Below are 18,942 nucleotides of genomic sequence, written 5' to 3'. Positions count from 1 at the left end.
TTTGTAGTCGGTCACCGATACTCTCCATTGTCTGAAGGGCTTGTCAGAAGAGCCGCCAACGTTCAAGGCCCTTTTATCAATCCAGTTGTTGTGATCACTGACAATAATTCCCAGAACCTGGACCCGCCCTAATCCTAGTACACAGAACCTGATCACTCCTTCAGCTGCGAATACAGTAGCATTGCGTTCAACTTCTTGCCTTACTGCAGTTCAAACTATTCTGTAACCATGTTCTTGTTGCCCCTGTCATATGTATGTAATGTATCATGCTCAGTGAAACCTGTAAGCCACTCTGGAAATGAGCACATGCCAAATAATAACAATAGCAGTTACTATTATCGTTAATACCCAGTCTGTTCCTGAGTGTATACAAATCTAAGCTTGAATAATCTTCAAGGGGCCATACAAGATCTGGTACCAAACACTTACCCTACGCTTAAATTTCAAAATGACTTTTTTTCATAAAACAGCAAGTTGATTTCAAAAATATATTACATTCAAATACAATATTCATTTTGGATAGGAATATAAAGGTCAAGATTATATTCCCAGTGATTGGATTTAAATGAAGCTGCTTGGCAGGCTGGTTGGCAGTTCCTCAGATTGACAGTGAACCCGATGGGCGCTGGTGCTTTTGCAGCGGTCACATGCAAACAGCAGTTAGGATGTGTGCCAGTTTGGAAAAAAATGTCACACATTATTTTAAACTTTTTCCAGAATTTTCTTCTGCAATTTGTCAGCGATCTTGTTTTTGCCCAATTTACGCAATTCTCTGATCAAATTTGGAAAGGCGTTCTCAAGACCTTGCTGCTCGGTCCAGTCCTTCAGTACGTTGTAGTATTGCTCTGTAGAGTTGTTTTGATTGTTTGTCATGTGAAAGTCGATTCTGGCCTCGGTCATTCCACTGCTGATGGCCAGCTGCTTCGTGAGGTGTGGCCCAAGTTCATCCACAATTTTATAAAGGTGGGGACTGAGGTCAATGCCTGTGAAAGAGAGAATGCATGCCTTAGAGGACTGCTATTGAAATGAGAGTCAAATAAACATACACTCAGGAAATTCACAGCAGTAAATGGTTGCGCAGATTCGTCTTTAACTTCAGCAGCATTACACTAACAAATGCTGTGTGGTCCTTTGTACTGTGCTGTTCTTTGCGACCCAGTAAAAATGGCTTAGGACACTTACGCAAGTAATCAAAAACCAGTCTGGAGGGAAAAGCACATTATAACAAAAGCCAAATTTCATTATTTTCCAACTCATTGGGGAAAAAATGTTTTGAAAGATGTGATGTCCCCTTGTTCGTATGCACAGAAGTGGGGTTAAGAACAGGATTCATCTGTACCGGAAGTGGTTAAATATAATAATAATAATAATAATAATAATAATAAAATACAAAAGTTACAGTTTCAGTTTTGTTACGTCCTGGGACGAAGACGTAGACTATCGTTTGTGTGTCTGCTCCCGCTCTCGCGCCCTCCGTTTTCTTTTTTTTTCTGCAGATTGGCACCCCGCTGTGATTGGGTGAGGAACGAGCGGGAGGATTTAAAAGGAGGAAACGTCGGGATGGAGGGATGGCTTCCCCTCAGATAGATGATGCGCGTTTGTGTGCGTGCGCTCTGTTTTTGTATATATTTGTAATATAATGTAAATACTTTTACCCACAGTTGCCTCAGTAAATATCCAGCTGTATAAATGGATAACATTGTAAAGAACTGTAACCTATGTAAGTCGCTTTGGATAAAAGCGTCTGCCAAATGAATAAATGTAAATGTAAATGTACTTTGTTTTTTTTTTCCTTTTCTCCTGTTTTCGGATAGTTAGGGAGTCAGGGAAGAGATTGTATTTTGTTTTCTTATTTTCTTTGGTTAGGTCATTTATTCCCTTTCTCCTCAGCAAGTTATGATTGTTATTTTGGCCTTGCCCACCCCCCCAAGTTTTGTGTTAATAAAAGAACCCTGGCTTTATTTACAGTGTCTGTGTTCTGGACTGGAGACAAGAAAGCGGGTGGCCACACATTTTATTTTATGTTGCACCTCACCCTAGACGGGGTCGTAACAGTTTCATATAGCAAAAATTAAAGCTGGAGTCACAGAAAGCAATTAATAAAGAAAAAAACTGCTTAATAATGTGAAAATACATACCTTTAAGTGGGGTGTTTTCAGAGATGTCCACATTGACCTGGAATAGGTACAAAAATATAGTGATATTTATACTTTAAACTTGATTTTAGATTATAGTGGTAAAAAAACAACGTTGGTATCCCAAAGGTTGTTTAATTCTCCGGTGGGACAATGTTGTACTTGGGGAAGTTACTTAACCTGCACTACTCCAATAAATACCTAGCTGTATGAGTCTATAACAAGTAAAAGCTGCTATGTAAGTCACTCTAGATAAAAGTGTTAGCTGAGGAACTGCAATGTATTGCAATGCCAGACTGAAATCAGAAGAAGACAGAGGAAAATTGATAATTTCATGAGAAACATATACATGCACTGCACATTCCCGCTAACGGACACTGACACAATTGCAGCCAAACAGGCATAGTAGGGATTTGGCACCATCTAGTGGCTTTTTTATGTATTTAATTTTATGTAGTTGCAGTGGTTTGGAGGTTGTTCAAGAACCATGAGTCAAAATGTTTTTCTCTCTAAACAGCAAAGCATAGTGTGAACTCTTCGTGCGAAAAAATTCTGAGAATGAAGGCATGTAAGCATATCAGCAGGATTACCAGGACAATAAAATTAGCAGGATGGCACAGATAGGACAGCAGTGTAACAAGAACAGCCTGATAATGGATGATGCACTAGTTTGTAATTCTTAAGCTTCACTTCTTGTAATATATACTTCTTCTAATATATATATATATATATATACAGTACTGTGCAAACGTCTTAGGCACGTAAGATTTTTCACAAAACATTTGTCTTAAAACAGTTCTTTTCTATCTTGTCCATTAGTGTGTCAATAATAAATATCGTATTTTAGGTTTCCGAACATTTCTTTTGAAAATAGTGAAATGTGCCACTAAGACTAAATAAAGAAAGAAAGTGGCAAACAAAACCTTCCAGACCCCCCAAACCTTTTTTGTAGGCATATACTCCAATGCATGATAAAACAACTATACCGAACAACTAAACAAAACAGGTGGTAATCATTAGCAACATAAGCAGGTTTAACCACAATTATTAACTGAAACAGAAACACCTGTGTAGAGGGAATAAAACTGGGTGAGGATCAGCCACACTGAAAAGGTGAGGTCGCTGAACAGATTGCTAATCTTACACCATGACAAGGGTGAGCATAGAGACACGACACAAGGTGGTCATCCTGCATCAGCAAGGTCGATCACAAGCAGAAATTTCGAGGCAGACAGGTGTTTCCAGATGTGCTATCCAAGCTCTTCTAAAGAAGCACAAAGAAACAGGCAAGGTTGAGGACCGGTAACAGAGTCGTCGGCCAAGGAAACTTAGTTCAGCAGATGAAAGACACATCAAGTTGACGTCCCTCCGCAATCGGAAGCTGTCAAGCAGTGCCATCAGCACAGAGCTGGCAGCAACCACAGGGACCCTGGTACACCCATCTACAGTCCGGAGAAGTCTGGTCAGAAGTGGTCTGAAGGGAAGACCTGCAGCCAAAAAGCCATTCCTCAGATGTGGAAAAAAGCCAAATGACTCATCTATGCACGAAAACACAAGACCTGGGATGCAGCACAATGGCAGCAGGTGCTCTGGACCAATGAGTCCAAATGTGAAATATTTGGCGCTAGAAAAAGGCAGTTCGTTCGTCGAAGGGCTGGAGAACGCTATAAGGATGAGTGTCTGCAGGACACAGTAAAGCATGGTGGAGGTTCCTTGCAGGTTTGGGGCTGCATTGCTGCAAATGTAGTTGGGGATTTGGTCAGAATTAGTGGTCTCCTCAAATGCTGAGAAATACAAGCATTCTTATCCATCATGCAATACCATCAGGGAGGCGTCTGATTGGTCCTAAATTCATTCTGCAGCATGACAATGACCCCAAACAGCCAGAGTGATAAAAAAACGACCTTCACCAAAAAGAGGAACAAGGGGTCCTGCAACAGATGGCGTGGCCCCCACAAAGCCCTGATCTCAACATCATCGAGTCAGTCTGGGATTACATGAAGAGACAGAAAGAACTGAAACAGCCAAAATCCATAGACGAACTGTGGCAAGTTCTTCAAGATGATTGAAAAAACCTACCTGCCGAGCACCTTACAAAACTGTGCACAAGTATACCTAAGCGAATCAATGTTTTGAAAGGGTGGTCATACCAAATATTGATTTAACTATTGATTTTTCTGTTTCGTGCACTTTGTATGTTGTTAATACATACATTAAAAACTATTTATTTCATTATTTTGAAAGCATTCTGAATTTACATCACTTTTTCACAAGTGCCTAAAACGTTTTCACAGTACTGTATATATATATATACATATATACACATATATATATGTACATGTAGTGTACCATCTCTACTGCATCTATTCTTCTCTGTGACCGGAAATGGAGTGGATTAATTGTTACTTGACACTACAGCAAAAACACAAATAATGCACATACACACATACCATAAATCTACAGCGAAATCACACAATTATAATATTACTTATCCATAAACATCAAATTGAGCCATTTACAGTGTGGAAGTAAGCATTTACCACCACTAGAGGGCGAGAGAGTAGCAGGCACAAATGGGTGGGAAAAATCTGATCTGTTTATCCATATCTCTCTCTGCCTTAATTCTGTTGTATATTTCTGTCAGCCTGCCTATTGTAGGAAGTATTTAAAAGCCTCTTATTTTGGGTACTATACATCAGTACTTTAATTTTGCTCTTGCATGTATGGATATGCGTATTTTATTGCTCATATATCACTTTTTATCATATAATGAATGTTTTTGATTTTCTAAAAAGCAATTTTGTGAAAGGAACATACATACCCCAGGTGAGTCGGTAGGATGAGCTCTGCCTGTTAGGAAAAATTGAGAACTTTATTTAAGATGTTCTCCAATAAAGGGATTGGACTTAGGTATTTAAACACTTCAGTTGCTGAACTACTTACCAAAGCAGTATTTCCTCTTCTTCTTTAGGAAGTAAAGAACACCAACACCAACGCCAGCAGCAATTATTAACGTAATGAAGACTACCCACAAAAGGTCACCTGCATCTAACAAAGACAAAGATCACTTTAACTTATAATAAAGTATGTTGCTCATTCAATTAACTGGTAAGTGTGGAGAAGAATTACCTTAGGTCAACTAAGACCTCTGGGTGATATCTGTAATGAGTTACTGTATGACATGAGTTATGTGCAGTTCCTATTATGACCAGCAGAAGCCATGACATGAGAATGTACTGTTCATTATCATAAGACATAGGTTCGCTAGCCACCTCAGGAATCATACCTACAGTGAGAATATTCTATTTATTTTCAGTCCAATGCATGCAATTTAACTGGGTTTTCATTTTTACCTTTTTTTCGGCAGATGGTATCTTTGGTGGGTGTGCACTCAGTTTCAACAACAGAGCCATCTTCACATCTTTTGTACACATTTTAAAAAGTAATAAAAGTAATTAACCAGCATGTTTAGGAAAATAATTTTAGCAAAAAAAGGATCTCAAACTGCAAATCTCAAAGAAAATATAATACCATGGTTAACTCTAAGATTAAAAATGCTTACAATGAAACCACTTCCCTAGACACATTGTGATTATGCATTAATAAGGATGATTCTTCATTGTGCTGTGATATGTTTATCTACATACACTGAACTATCAATTCATAGTTTATACATTTTAAGCCATTGTTTAAATGGATGCACATACGTTTTGCAGAGATGGCAGGCTTTGCACCCCTCCGATTCACAGTAGTGGCCCTTCTGGCATTTGCACTTTGTGTTGGTACGTGGACTGCAGGCCGATTCCACTTCAAGATTTGCTGAATGAGTGTCAGAAAAAAAAAAAAAAAAAAAAATATATATATATATATATATATATATTTGATGCATCACTCTCTCAACTCAAATAATTGTAATATATATCTGCAATGAGTTTCACCTCATCAGACTGAAAGACAGCTACATCATATTTGTTATGGATATCATCTATAAGGCAATTGTTCCTACTAATCCTCTAGAGATCCATCATTATCTTATAGATGTTTCCTTATTTACGGAGGCAGTTAAAAAGTGATTCTCTGAGTCAGTTTAAAGGTAGCCAAAATATGGATCAAAAGAGAATGAAAAAGCATTTCCTTATTTCAATTTCATCTTTGTGAAAAGGTGCACACCTTTGCTGTCACAGAGCCCGCATGGCTCGCAGGTCATTTCCACATTTTTGTGTTCGTTGAATGTTCCACTCTGACATTCTTCACAGATGGTGTCAGATATGTTTCCAATGCACTTCTTTACAACATGAAAACCTTAAAGAAACAGTTTAATACAATTAGTATCAGCATTCCACCCACAGCTGCACCCCCAACAACGTCTTTCAGCTTTCTACAGCCAAGGATGACCACAACCACAGGAACTTTAAATGGGGGGGTGGGGGGGGTGGGTCTCACAAGTGTCACAGTTTGCGGGTTTATGGGTTGGCAGTGTAACACAGTGATAAAGAGCAGAGCTAGTAACCAAAAGGTTGCTGGTTCGATTTCCTGCTGGGGCACTGCAGCTGTAACCTTGGGCAAGGTATTTAGTCCACAATTGCCTCAGTGAATATAGATCTGTATAAATGGATAAAATGTTCAACATATGTAAGTCACTCTGGATAACAGCATCTGCTAAATGACAAAAATATAACGCATAATTATACTTATATAGTTTCAGCATATGCAGACGTCTGGAAGAGACACCTCCATTTCTCCACCTCACAGGACCCACAAACATAACAGGGCCCACTGTGTTTTATCAAATGGCCTTTTTTAGGAACCCCACTCATTTTATTCAGTATTTGGCAAACTACTTTCCATGCAATGTGAACAAACCACCACTAGGTTGTGTACATGAAGCAATGCATGCATGACCTTGCGAGACATTGAACTGGGAAATAAATAAAGTTCAAATATGTTTGAATGACTCCTGTTGGTATTCACCTTGTACAAAATGGCTCATCTGTCTATACCAGTCTATACTGGTTTTTTTGAGCTCTGTACAATATTTGCACCATCACTTAAACAACTCAGTGTGTATATTTCTTTAAGGGCAATGACCTAAATATTCTGAATTGCAAAACAGTGGTGAGCACATCACTGAAAAAATCATGGTGACACTGTGACCTCCCAGATACAATAAATGAAGAAACGGTAAATTTCATTATAAAGTTAAAAACGCAGAAGGTGGTCACTTTTGGCTAGGCTGAATTTCAGAATACTGCTCGGGTTCACAAACTCTCTGGCTCGTTGATGTGACCGCACCATACAGTCACTCGCTCACACTCAGAAATTGTAATGTAACTTCCTGTTTACCACACTGTCACGGTAACGTCATTGGTACGTTAATGAGTCTTTGTAAACTGCTGGTGTGGTTTCACCATAAAAAACTTTCCTGTTTCCTGCTCTGTCTCCTGCAAAGGCAAAGTGACTTTGGGCATGCTGACATGGCTCAGCGGGCATTAAGACCAACACCAAAATCAGAGAGGTGAGAAATGCCAAATTACACAGAGTAAAGCCCACTTGTTCAGGCGCACAGTGTCATGGCTCTGATAGTATAATACTGTGAAACAACACAAAATAGAATTAAATCAGAATTATTGCAGGGGCATCTCTGTTTCACTTTGCAGATGATCTGTAATATTTGTGTATGGTAAACAGAAAAGGCTTGGATGAGTTATCCTGTCGTGGGCCTCTGCCCGGCATAAAATGAACAATTAAGAGGATTCATACCGGATGGACAAAAACAACACCCTGTGAGCGAATCATATCCCTCCTGGCAGATCTCTCTTTTTACCCGATGTCTGTCTTCAGCAGTGTTGATTGTGACTGCTCTTTTCACTAAACTTGAACTCGCCACATATGTGACAAACTGCAAAAGAATGGGAATATGTTAGGTACTTGTTAGTATTCATCTCTTATACGATGCCTTTAGGAAGAATCATATCGAAAGAAGAAAAAACGACCTGTTTTTCATCTTATCTACGTGTTCCACAGTCAATTGCCTTTTATAATAATTGTACGTTTTCATGTAATGTTATGTTTTACATATTTGACACAATCGTAGCGAATGGAAGACTTTGAAAAGGTTACTCAGAAAATGAAACTAACTCAAACAAACAAGAAATATATCTTTTTGATGTTTTATTTAAATTGTTGACATGTATTTAGGGTTTATGGATCATATTGTTATATTAGTGAAGTGATAATGACTGTGCAGCTAAATAGACGAGATGGTAAAACAGAGACCAAATCCGGCTATGGAACTTACAGTAGGTCTACGGCACAGTAAGTTTGCTGACTGTAACAACATAGACTAAGACTAATCACTCTGACATACCACATAAATATAAGTTATATTTAGTACCATAACGTTATCTACTTACCAAAATACACGCTAAAGGTAGGCAAAAAGAAGTTTTCATTTTCAAGCAGTGACTACACCTTCATAACACACGGCAAGGACTGTCTATACGTTTCCTGTTTGTCACGCGTCTCTGCGAGAAGGCCACGCCCCCGTTTCCACGGTGACTGTGTTGACTCATCTCATGCGTGCTATTCAGTTGATATCTTTTATCAATTCAAGTCACTCGTGAGAAATTTGCGTGAATTGTATGGTGGGACCACTTGGACATTTAGTGCTGCTAAACTAATACATGACTAAACAAAAGTATGACTGAAAATAAAAATGGCGACACGTGAAGTCGTGATCCAAAACTGTACGGTGATTAGTTCAAGAGGTCAATTTCGAGCTCATTTTTAACACAGGCTGTGAACATACAAACTTTAAAAATATTACAAATTTGTAAATTAACCAAATGTGCTCAGAACAGCAGTGAATACAGTCCATGGTACTAACAGCTGTCTTGCACTCAGAACTCGCACACAGTTGTACGCTGTGGTTAGCTGATTCACCCCAGAATACAATCATTTTAATTACCAGAGAACATTATTCTGTGGCTGGTGAGGTCAGATGAAACATTGGTATACCACCGTGCAGTGAAGTTACTGTAAAACACGTAATTTCTTTTCATTTGCTCTAGCAGTGAAGAGTGGGGATTCCCTTCCTCTTTTAAGTCCTGACAGTATACGGGTGCAGCAGGAGGCATGATCGTTCCAACACGACAGGCAGGAAGTGAAAGCGCCCAGACACCGCTCTGCAGCCCGGGAGTCGGCGCAGCATTCCAGGGCTGGTTTTTTTTTTTTTTTTTTTTTGCAGATGCCTGTTGATGCTAGATATCCAATGAGACAGAGGCTGGAGGAGTCCTACTACAGCACAGCTGCCTTGCCATTTTCGGTCAAAGCACATGCCAATTGGGCAGGGGTTCATCAAGCACTCCTCTGCACGGACCACTTAACCTCCCCGACTGGCTCCTAATGTCTCCAACTGAGCTGCTTTGGACTTTTAAAAAGCTGAATTGAAATTACCATTAATGCAAGGCATGATAAGAATAGGCTTTTGGTCCACAGAGTAGGAAATTAATTTAAAACACATTTACATTTTTTTGTTGAAGTGGTTTTGAATCTGGTAGAAAGAATGATCTCCTCTCATGAGTACTTGGACAAATCTATTAAGTAACAGCAATACAAAATCTTAATAATAGCATTGGGTTTTTTATGACTGCGTTAAAAGTGAATTGCCTGAAAGCACTTGTAGCCAGCCACCATCAATTGGAGTTTCAGATATTTTAGGTATGTTATATGAGAAATATTTGATGAGGCATATTCATGTGGATACAGAATATATTTGGCGCTGCGTGTCTTTTAAAAATGAAAATAAAGGCCCCATAGTACTGATACATGACTTGTAATTTTCACATGAAAAGTATTAATAATAATTCAAATGCAATCCTCATCAAATAATGGTTGAAATGTTTACACCCAAAGAAAACTTTTCGTTTCACAAGTAGAATTCATTCAAGAGATCAATGTTGTATGTATCATGCTTTTTATTATATAAAATTATTTTAAGAAAAAGTGCACCCCCCACCCCCCAAAAATTCTGGCAATACAGGAGTGTGTTTCGCCATGTATAAAGTGAATCCCTCTGAGACAAAACTTCCACACACAAAAAAAAGTTTGGATATAGGACGGATTCACAACATCGGAGTGCAACTAAACATGGTCAAAAAGTGCAGAGTGACATATTCCTGTGAAGAATTTCATCAGCCGGGTGTTCTGAACGTAGCGTAAATCGGCGGATCGGAGGAGAACGGGGGAAGCAGGCGCTCTGTACCCGGAGTCGCAGGCTGTTTTCCCAGACCGCGCCTCTGAGGGGGGCGCGCTCTTCCCTTACATGCCTTGAAGAAAAGCAGGCTGCCAAGCCTCTCCTTATTTACTGAACCGCTCCTTTTTTGGTCTGTGCGCACGATGTACGACGGGGTGGAAAAAAAGCTTTCAGCTTCCTTGAATGTGCTAAGATGAACTTTAATGTATTTTGTGTTTTCCGCCAAAGGATTTTGCTCCCAGAAATCATTTGTAAACATAAGGACATTCCTTTTGATTTTTCCTTTTTTTCATGTATCGAAGATGAAAAATAAATGGAGGAGGTTATAACAGATCCAGCATCTTTTTTATTTGTTCTCTTTGGAATGCGACAATCTTAATCTGAGAAAGAATAATTATCATGACATTATCATGTTTTATTGGAAAATGCCATGTGCATGTGTGGAAAAAGTCATGAGGCTAACAGAGGACCATCGTCATCCTTGAAGTTCTAACACTGGGTGAAAAGTAGAGCCTCCCTCAAGGGATTATTGCTCTGATCTGACAGAGAGACAGACAGACAGACAGACAGACCTGTGATGAGCTCAGAGGTGCAATGTAAAGCAATACAGGCCTTTGAATTTCTGGGGACAATGAAGCCAGGTTGTGATTTGCAGCCACAGGTTATAAGCCATGTCATATGTGAGAGTGACCAAAGCTGTGAACACAACCACTGTTGTCCATCTTACAGTATTTCTTTAGTTAATTGCCTTGAAATTTGCCTTCCGAACATGTGCAAACAAGAGAGATTAGTTGATAACACAGTAACCTCTCTAAACACAGGGAGGTCTAAGACACGCAAAATTTGTCTTACAAAAAACAATGAGCATTCCACAAATTTTTCCATGCCACAGTTTTACAGTATGATGTACCAATGGAGAAGACACAAATACCAGATGCCATTTGCTTATGTGTAGACAATATAAAGAACAGGCAGACATACATTCAGAGATATGCTCAAAATGTGGGCTAGCTGCAAAGCATGAAGATGCATTATAGGAGAAGCCTCTTACCAAAAGATGAGCTCATGTGTTTGCATTACTCAGCCTACTGTAAATCATTGCTGTCCTGCAATGAAGTCAGACCTAAACATTTCTCCTACCTGTAGCTTGAATTTGGTTTGTGACCCTAGTTGAGTTTAGTTAAATGTGCCCACGTTTCCTTTTTAGCACATGTAATAGGCCTCGGTCGCAGCCTTTTGCCATTAGTGATAGAGACTAACTCCTCCTAACGCATGGGTTGTGTCAGAGAGTTAGCCACAACTTCATTCATGCTCAGACCAGAAGCAGCTCTGCTATCAGGGACTTCTCATCGTGAGAGTCATTGTGAGATCATTCAGTGAAAGTGAGCTCGATTAACATACATAAAATATAACATACTGTAGTGTATCACACAGTAATAATGTAACTCACAGATGACATTAGGGAAATTAGGGAAAACCTCCATCAGGGTTTAACGTTTGGACTTGTTTCATTTTAAAACTGAAAGTCACAACAACCGGAGACACGCAAATAGGGACAAATAGAATTTTTAAAACATCCCCCTTTATTGTTGAGTGGAATGATACGTAGAAGGAAATGAGCATTTCTTTATTAGAAACTGGGTGTGGTAGTTGCTTTATCTTAAAAGACAGAACTGGGTGCTCGGATGTGTCAAAAACGAAAGTGCAGAGGACTGAAATCTGAACTGTGAACCAAAAAGGAGAGGATGTGCGCACTGACAAAAATACACCACTCTTTCAAATTGAAAGGAAATCTGCGTTTCACCATCTTGTTGAACAACAGGTTTGAATGCTTTGTCCGGATATGAATCACAATGTATTTATAGGGAAATAATCTGTGGAAAATTTAACAGATTATTAACAGAAAATTAAAATGATTGATATGATGCAGCAGTATTGTAGTATTTTTCACAGTCATGTGTCATCCACAATGTGCATTTGTGTATACTAAAGTAGACCCCCGCAACATCCAACACTACATTACATATTTAGTGAGCAGATGAGCAGACATGGTGTTATCCAGGTTTCATTTCATGTGGTCCCATTTATATAAGGTAAATACCTTCCCCAAGGGTGCCATTGTGTCCCCCACCTGGGAATGGAATCCTCAGATCTTCGTACTATAAGCACAGCTCCCTAACCACTGTGCCCTTGAGTGCCCTTGCCTACAGACAAGGTAGTTTTACTGATATGATGCTCACTCGTTGCTGGTGGATGCAATGGGTTCTCAGGCTGGCTGAATGAGGAGTGTCTGCAAGATGTGGGCACGCGTGTCAGCGGATGCTACTCTGTGTTTATGTTCCAGGATGGTGAGGCCTCTGGCTCCTGCGGAGGATGGCCCCTGGAATGCCCCGCATCAGACAGGGGCCTCTGCCGCCCGCCCGGATTGGACTTTTTTCTGCAACCAGCCCTAAAAGGCAGTGCTGGAGTGAGGCAGGGGACAGCCTGAGGCCCTGGCTCCTTGTTTGGGATGTGGGAGGGGGAAGAGCTGGCCGGGGAGCTACATAAACGCTCCCCTGGCAGACGTGTAGTACACCATCCCCGAGCGGCAAACCCCGGCCAGGCGCTGTCAGGGTAAGTGAGACGCACCTTAATCCCGCCGCTTGCCTCGCCACCGCCAAGCGCTGGCTCGCTGTCTGATAATCTCCCGCTAATCTGACCCGGGCAGAATCAGGGTCATCTCAACAACATCACAGCAGCAACTTCAAATCAGAGTGCCAAATAATCTCTAGTGTCTTAGATTTGTGTTATCTGACATGTGCATGCTAATGCAAGACAGGTATATGAGCTAATCTTAAATAGACTAGTACAAGTCTTTGGCTTTATGTTGTTGAAATGTTTTTGAAATGTTTTCATCTGCATGTTTTGTGGCTTCATTCCCCTGTTGGAAGTAGCTGAGGTGAATTGTTTGTGGCATAGCTGGAGAAAGAGTTTGAATTGACATGCAGTTAAAGGAACTGTAATCTATACCCTAATTTCATGATGCATATAAAAGGTTGTTGCTGAGGGATCTCTAATAGGGGATATCTAATAATAGTATCTCTAATAAGGGATGATACAATGCTACCTGCTGCCTCCTATTGTTTTTTAGTAATTTCATCATCATATGCTTGGTGATGCAAGTTGCTAGTTTGATGATATGACAAAAGTGGATGGCTAAAACTAACTCATTTCAATTGCACAATTTTGCTTATGGCAAACAATTCCAATTTCTATCTGAGAAATTGAGATTTGGACTTTGCATCGGTGCATGTGACTGGCAGCTGTTTTAGGGGGTGTGTGCTCTGTCAGAACTTCTAAAATGACTGTCAGAATCCCTCTTGAGGTGGACTGTTCACTGGGGGCTATCTGCGCTGGAGTGTGAAAGAGGGCAGGAGGTGTCCTGCCTAATAGAGTCTTGGCAAAGAGAACGTCAGGGCAGCTGCTCTGGGGGACTTTTCGGTCAGGCTGGAACTCTGGCTTGAGCAGCGTGATTCCTTTGAGTTTTAAGGTTTATTACTAAATATGGTCCTCCAGGATTCCAGCGGAGGCTACGTAGTAACTGCCCTCTCCCCTCTCTCATCCATCCTCTTCTCTTTTTTTTTGGCTGCTGGAGGCAGGCAGGGCCAGGGAGAGGGAGCGTGCTTGCAGCCATAGACAGACATCATTCCACATCATTTCCTAATTAGGAAGTTTTCCCATGATACAACATCCATTCACCAGGGAGAGTAGTACGATCCACTTGATGGTAGTAGCTTTCGGAAAGCACTTTTTTTCCTGGCATGTATTCTTTGCCATGGTATTCTTATCATTTAAACTCAAAGGGATTTTTTTTCATGCCATAATCAATGACAATTTTTAAGCTAAGCAAAGCTATGCTAAGCAAAAATAAAAATCCTTCCTTTCTCATCATTTTTTACTATTTTGAATGTCAAATAAGTTTTGCCATAGTTTTGCAATATTGCAAATTTGCAGTTGTAAAGGATTATATTTTTGCCTTTCAAAGCTAAAAGTGATGAAAATTTTTAAAAAAAATCCTTTTCCACAGGAAATCCACAAGAATAACCTGCAGCATCATTTTCAACCTTAAGGACATTTTTTTTTCAATCATTGAATGAATTCTGCATTCTAAGCTAGACGGGTGTGGTTCCTTCAAAGACAGATGACACATGTGCAGGCACACACACACTTGCTCAAACACACACATACACACACACACACACACATATATATATATATATATATATATATATATATATATATATATATACATACGCACACACACATACACATCCACATACACACATGCACACACACCAAATTTAACCTGATGAAATATTATAGGCACTGCAGCAAGTGTCCTGTGTCTTGTCTTTGTGGCCCAGAGGAACAGAGGCTCATGCATGGCACAGTTTGTTAGATCAGGTGGTGAGTGTGGGGCTGTATAGAGGCACAGAGGTGTATTCATGGCACAGTCTGATAGATCAGGTGGTGAGTGTGGGCGCTCTACTTGCAGTGATTGTTTCCTGTCTGAGTGAAGAAGGCGAAGAGAACCGACAATGTGCGACGAGGAAGAGAGCACTGCCCTCGTGTGTGACAATGGATCAGGTCTCTGTAAGGCAGGCTTCGCCGGGGACGACGCCCCCAGAGCTGTGTTCCCTTCCATCGTGGGCCGTCCCAGACACCAGGTGAGAAGCCATTCGACCCCCGGAGTGGAACGCTGGAATAAACTACCACCTCGTGGGACAACATAAAGCTTAACCTTTGACCTTGCAGATGCAGAAGGAGGACTGACAACAGTTTTTCTCTCATATACAACTGTGGTGTTCACCTTCCCTTTCACTTGTATAAGGATTTATCTCATACTGAATCAGCCTTCATGGTATTGATGTTTTATTTCATTGTTCCACAGAGATACTGATTGCAGTGCTGAATACTGTGCTGCACATGCTTTGCTCGGTTATAGAGAACATGTCTGTTACTCACCACTGCTTCACATTCTCCTGCTACCAGGGCGTGATGGTGGGAATGGGCCAGAAGGACAGTTATGTAGGCGACGAGGCACAGAGCAAGAGAGGTATCCTGACCCTGAAGTACCCCATTGAACATGGCATCATCACCAACTGGGATGACATGGAAAAGGTGAGGACTCTAATCCAGTTACTGCATGCATTTGGCAGGCTCCTTGTGGTCAGGCTTCAGTTGAGGCATGATACTGACATACCATACAGTCAAATAGAGAGAGCTGCCGGAATTCACCTAAAAGAAACTGACATGGGAGAGGTCAAGCGGAACACGGAAATGGGGAAATGAACAGAGCAAGCGAATAAACAAGCTAATGATCGACATCGACCATTAGAGCTAAGGGATTGTGACATGTTGTAGATGCTACCCAAACCCTTGCCACCAAAGTTCTTAGATTGTTTATGATAAGTCACGGCCCTTATCTTACTTCATTGAAAGCCACGGGAGGTTGTGAAAAAGTTTCTAATCAGGTTTATTAAACTGGAATCAACACCATTTGACTTTCCATGACTCAGTCCTGATGACTAAGAGTGAAACACATGTTGTGCAACCTCGTCCAAGTACAGCCAGTTATGCCTCACCAGATGGTACTACAGATGGTTTGGTCTAGTTATCTTTTTACCGTTTTAATATTTATGTTGCGGTTGCACAATATTTTCATGTTGAGCTCTGCAAAGCCCTCTGCCGTAATTCTATTGTGGACGTGCAATAATACATGAAACCCATCTGACTGATCACTCACTTGTATCCTTGGATTCACTCGTTTGTGTTGCTCATCAGATCTGGCATCACTCATTCTACAACGAGCTGCGCGTGGCCCCAGAGGAGCATCCTACTCTGCTGACCGAGGCTCCCCTAAACCCCAAAGCCAACAGGGAGAAGATGACCCAGGTGATGCTCGCACAGACCCAATGCATAGCATGGCTGGGAACTCACTGTACTCAATCACAGGGTCCAATGAAAAGAACTCTGCGTTCACTAAAATGAAAGTAAAGGTTCAATCGCACACATATGAGAAACTGTGCAGCTGGATTAATGTGTGAAAAATCAAGATCACAAATGTTGCTATTGGCAAGAGAATTTTATGTGTTGGGTTGATTGTTCTTTAAGTTAAAATCGCAGCTGTGTTGAGGATAACTGGTCTGTACCAGCCACTCGTGAATAGTTTAATTGTCTCCTCATTTTAGATCATGTTCGAGACCTTCAATGTACCGGCCATGTATGTGGCCATCCAGGCAGTGCTGTCCCTGTACGCTTCTGGCCGCACCACAGGTTAGTTCACCTATGGCCTTGTGACATTGTATCTCACTGGCCACTCAGACAGGTGTGTAACCCAGTGCTCCACTCGGTAGGAATCGTCCTTGACTCCGGTGATGGTGTCACCCACAACGTGCCCATTTATGAGGGCTACGCCCTGCCCCACGCCATCATGCGCTTGGACCTGGCTGGCCGCGATCTCACAGACTACCTCATGAAGATCCTGACCGAGAGGGGCTACTCCTTTGTCACGACTGGTGAGTAGAGCCCAGCAGTACATTGAGTGCGTGGCTAATGTTCTTTACAGCCAAGTCCACATGCTGTAGAACCAAGGGCTAGCAGCTGCTCAGAGTCACAGGCTCTGTCAGTAGAATCATGGTATTGGCCTCTGTATGGTTTACAGTGAAAAGTATGCCCCTTCAATTGTTAAACCAAACCTTTGCTCCTCAGGACTCCTTAGTTCAAAGATTCAGACAGCAGCCAAACAGCTTACACAATGCGTGGTCTCATTACTGAGAAACAGTTTCTTTCAGTACATCACTAGAATCATCAGGTCTTTCATATCAGTAGCTGGACCTGAAACACTCATACATTAGAGTTTCCTGGACTTCATGTGAGTACCTCACTGCTTTCATCTCCCGCCTACAGCTGAAAGAGAAATTGTCCGTGACATCAAGGAGAAGCTGTGCTATGTTGCCCTGGACTTTGAGAATGAGATGGCCACCGCCGCCTCCTCCTCCTCTTTAGAGAAGAGCTACGAGCTCCCCGATGGCCAGGTCATAACCATTGGCAACGAGAGGTTCCGCTGCCCTGAGACCCTCTTCCAGCCCTCCTTTATCGGTACTTTTATTCCACCACCTGTGCTCTTTTAAATACATTCACATTAAGTCATGATCTCTGTCCACTGAACTTCAGACTTAAGCCATGTTGATGATTTACAACACATGCTTGACATCCATGGTAAATGACAGATTGTTGTCATTGACCTACAGTGTGTGTGAACTGCCCTCTTCACAGTTTCTCCTTGGGAACCTATTTCTGGATGACTTGACAATCTCTTGTGATCCCCAGGTATGGAATCTGCTGGCATTCATGAAACCACCTACAACAGCATCATGAAGTGTGACATTGACATCCGTAAGGATCTCTATGCCAACAACGTCCTGTCTGGAGGCACCACCATGTACCCTGGGATTGCTGACAGAATGCAGAAGGAGATCACAGCTTTGGCCCCAAGCACCATGAAGATCAAGGTGTGTATTCAAACACTGGGATGACGACCCTTCCCAAACCTTGATAATGTGCTTGAAATATGTCTTTTTCACATTTGAAATAATTTTTTAAAGACTCACCAAGCAGTAGTCTAAACAATTGTGTCTCATGGGAGGGAAGCCAGCCAATCCTTTTATTGAAACAGTTTGTGAAGCCCTGTTGTGATGATGCAAGCCTTTTTAACACAACCGAGTTATCCTGCTGGCTTATTTTTTGTTGCGTTTATGAATGAAAAGCACGATCAAGAACAAAAGTTTACAGAATTATTAGAGAGCACTGACCTTTAATCTGACTTTCCATGACACATTCTTACACATTCCCAGATCATCGCACCACCCGAGCGCAAGTATTCCGTCTGGATCGGAGGCTCCATCCTGGCCTCCCTCTCCACCTTCCAGCAGATGTGGATCAGCAAGCAGGAGTATGATGAAGCCGGCCCTTCCATTGTTCACCGCAAATGTTTCTAAAAGCCCCCCTCCCCAACCTCTCACTGTCTTGCTTCTTTGCCTGTAAACTGTGAATGTATCTTTTCCCTCTCCTTCCATCTTTGCACTGCCAACTACTGAGTGAATGGTTTGTTTTGTTTTTTTTTTTTCCCTCTTCCGGAATGAATAAAGCTTGAATGTTCTGCCATTGTAAACAGCTGGGGAAGTTTCTGTAGGGAAAGTTAAAAGAGTTCCACCCTGCTGGAAACTCCCAGACCGATGCTGGCACTGTGTCCTCACCTGTTGCAAGAACACAGATCACAGTCTCCCTCTTGTGTTCAAATGCAGTAAATGTCCCTGGATTCTGCAAGTATTGCATGAGTTCAATCACCGCTGTATGCTTTCCATAACAGTTTTTAAAGGATGGTTACATTGTGAACACTCCAGGAAGGAATAAAGCTCTTCAAAAATGATCTGTGCTTCTGACCAGTATGTTTAATTTTATAAATTTTGTATGAATCTCAGTAAAAATCTTAATTTCATCAAAAAACACAAT

The 18,942-nt window shown here is 41.2% G+C and overlaps 2 protein-coding genes across 2 annotated transcripts; one reads left to right on the top strand and one right to left on the bottom strand.

Annotated features, from left to right (window-relative positions):
• Positions 1–524: 524 nt before the first annotated feature.
• Positions 525–3,337, bottom strand: LOC118789241 (tumor necrosis factor receptor superfamily member 6-like). Its single transcript, XM_036545589.1, has 3 exons — positions 3,280–3,337; positions 2,139–2,175; positions 525–983 (listed from the first exon to the last, which is right to left on the bottom strand). Exons 1-3 carry the CDS (start codon positions 3,328–3,330, stop codon positions 703–705), a joined length of 369 nt encoding a protein of 122 aa, XP_036401482.1. The 5' UTR covers positions 3,331–3,337; the 3' UTR covers positions 525–702.
• Positions 3,338–12,931: 9,594 nt separating this feature from the next.
• Positions 12,932–18,859, top strand: acta2 (actin alpha 2, smooth muscle). The gene is made up of 9 exons (XM_036520631.1): positions 12,932–13,002; positions 14,924–15,095; positions 15,421–15,549; positions 16,213–16,323; positions 16,620–16,704; positions 16,785–16,946; positions 17,338–17,529; positions 17,761–17,942; positions 18,285–18,859. The coding sequence occupies exons 2-9, from the start codon at positions 14,967–14,969 to the stop codon at positions 18,426–18,428; spliced, it is 1,134 nt and encodes a 377-aa protein (XP_036376524.1). The 5' UTR covers positions 12,932–13,002; positions 14,924–14,966; the 3' UTR covers positions 18,429–18,859.
• Positions 18,860–18,942: the final 83 nt, after the last annotated feature.

This window comes from Megalops cyprinoides, chromosome 1 (genome assembly GCF_013368585.1).
Source record: "Megalops cyprinoides isolate fMegCyp1 chromosome 1, fMegCyp1.pri, whole genome shotgun sequence".
Lineage (NCBI taxonomy): Eukaryota > Metazoa > Chordata > Actinopteri > Elopiformes > Megalopidae > Megalops > Megalops cyprinoides.
The sequence above is the reverse complement of the archived record's forward strand: the minus strand, read 5'-3'. Positions and strand labels throughout refer to the sequence as shown.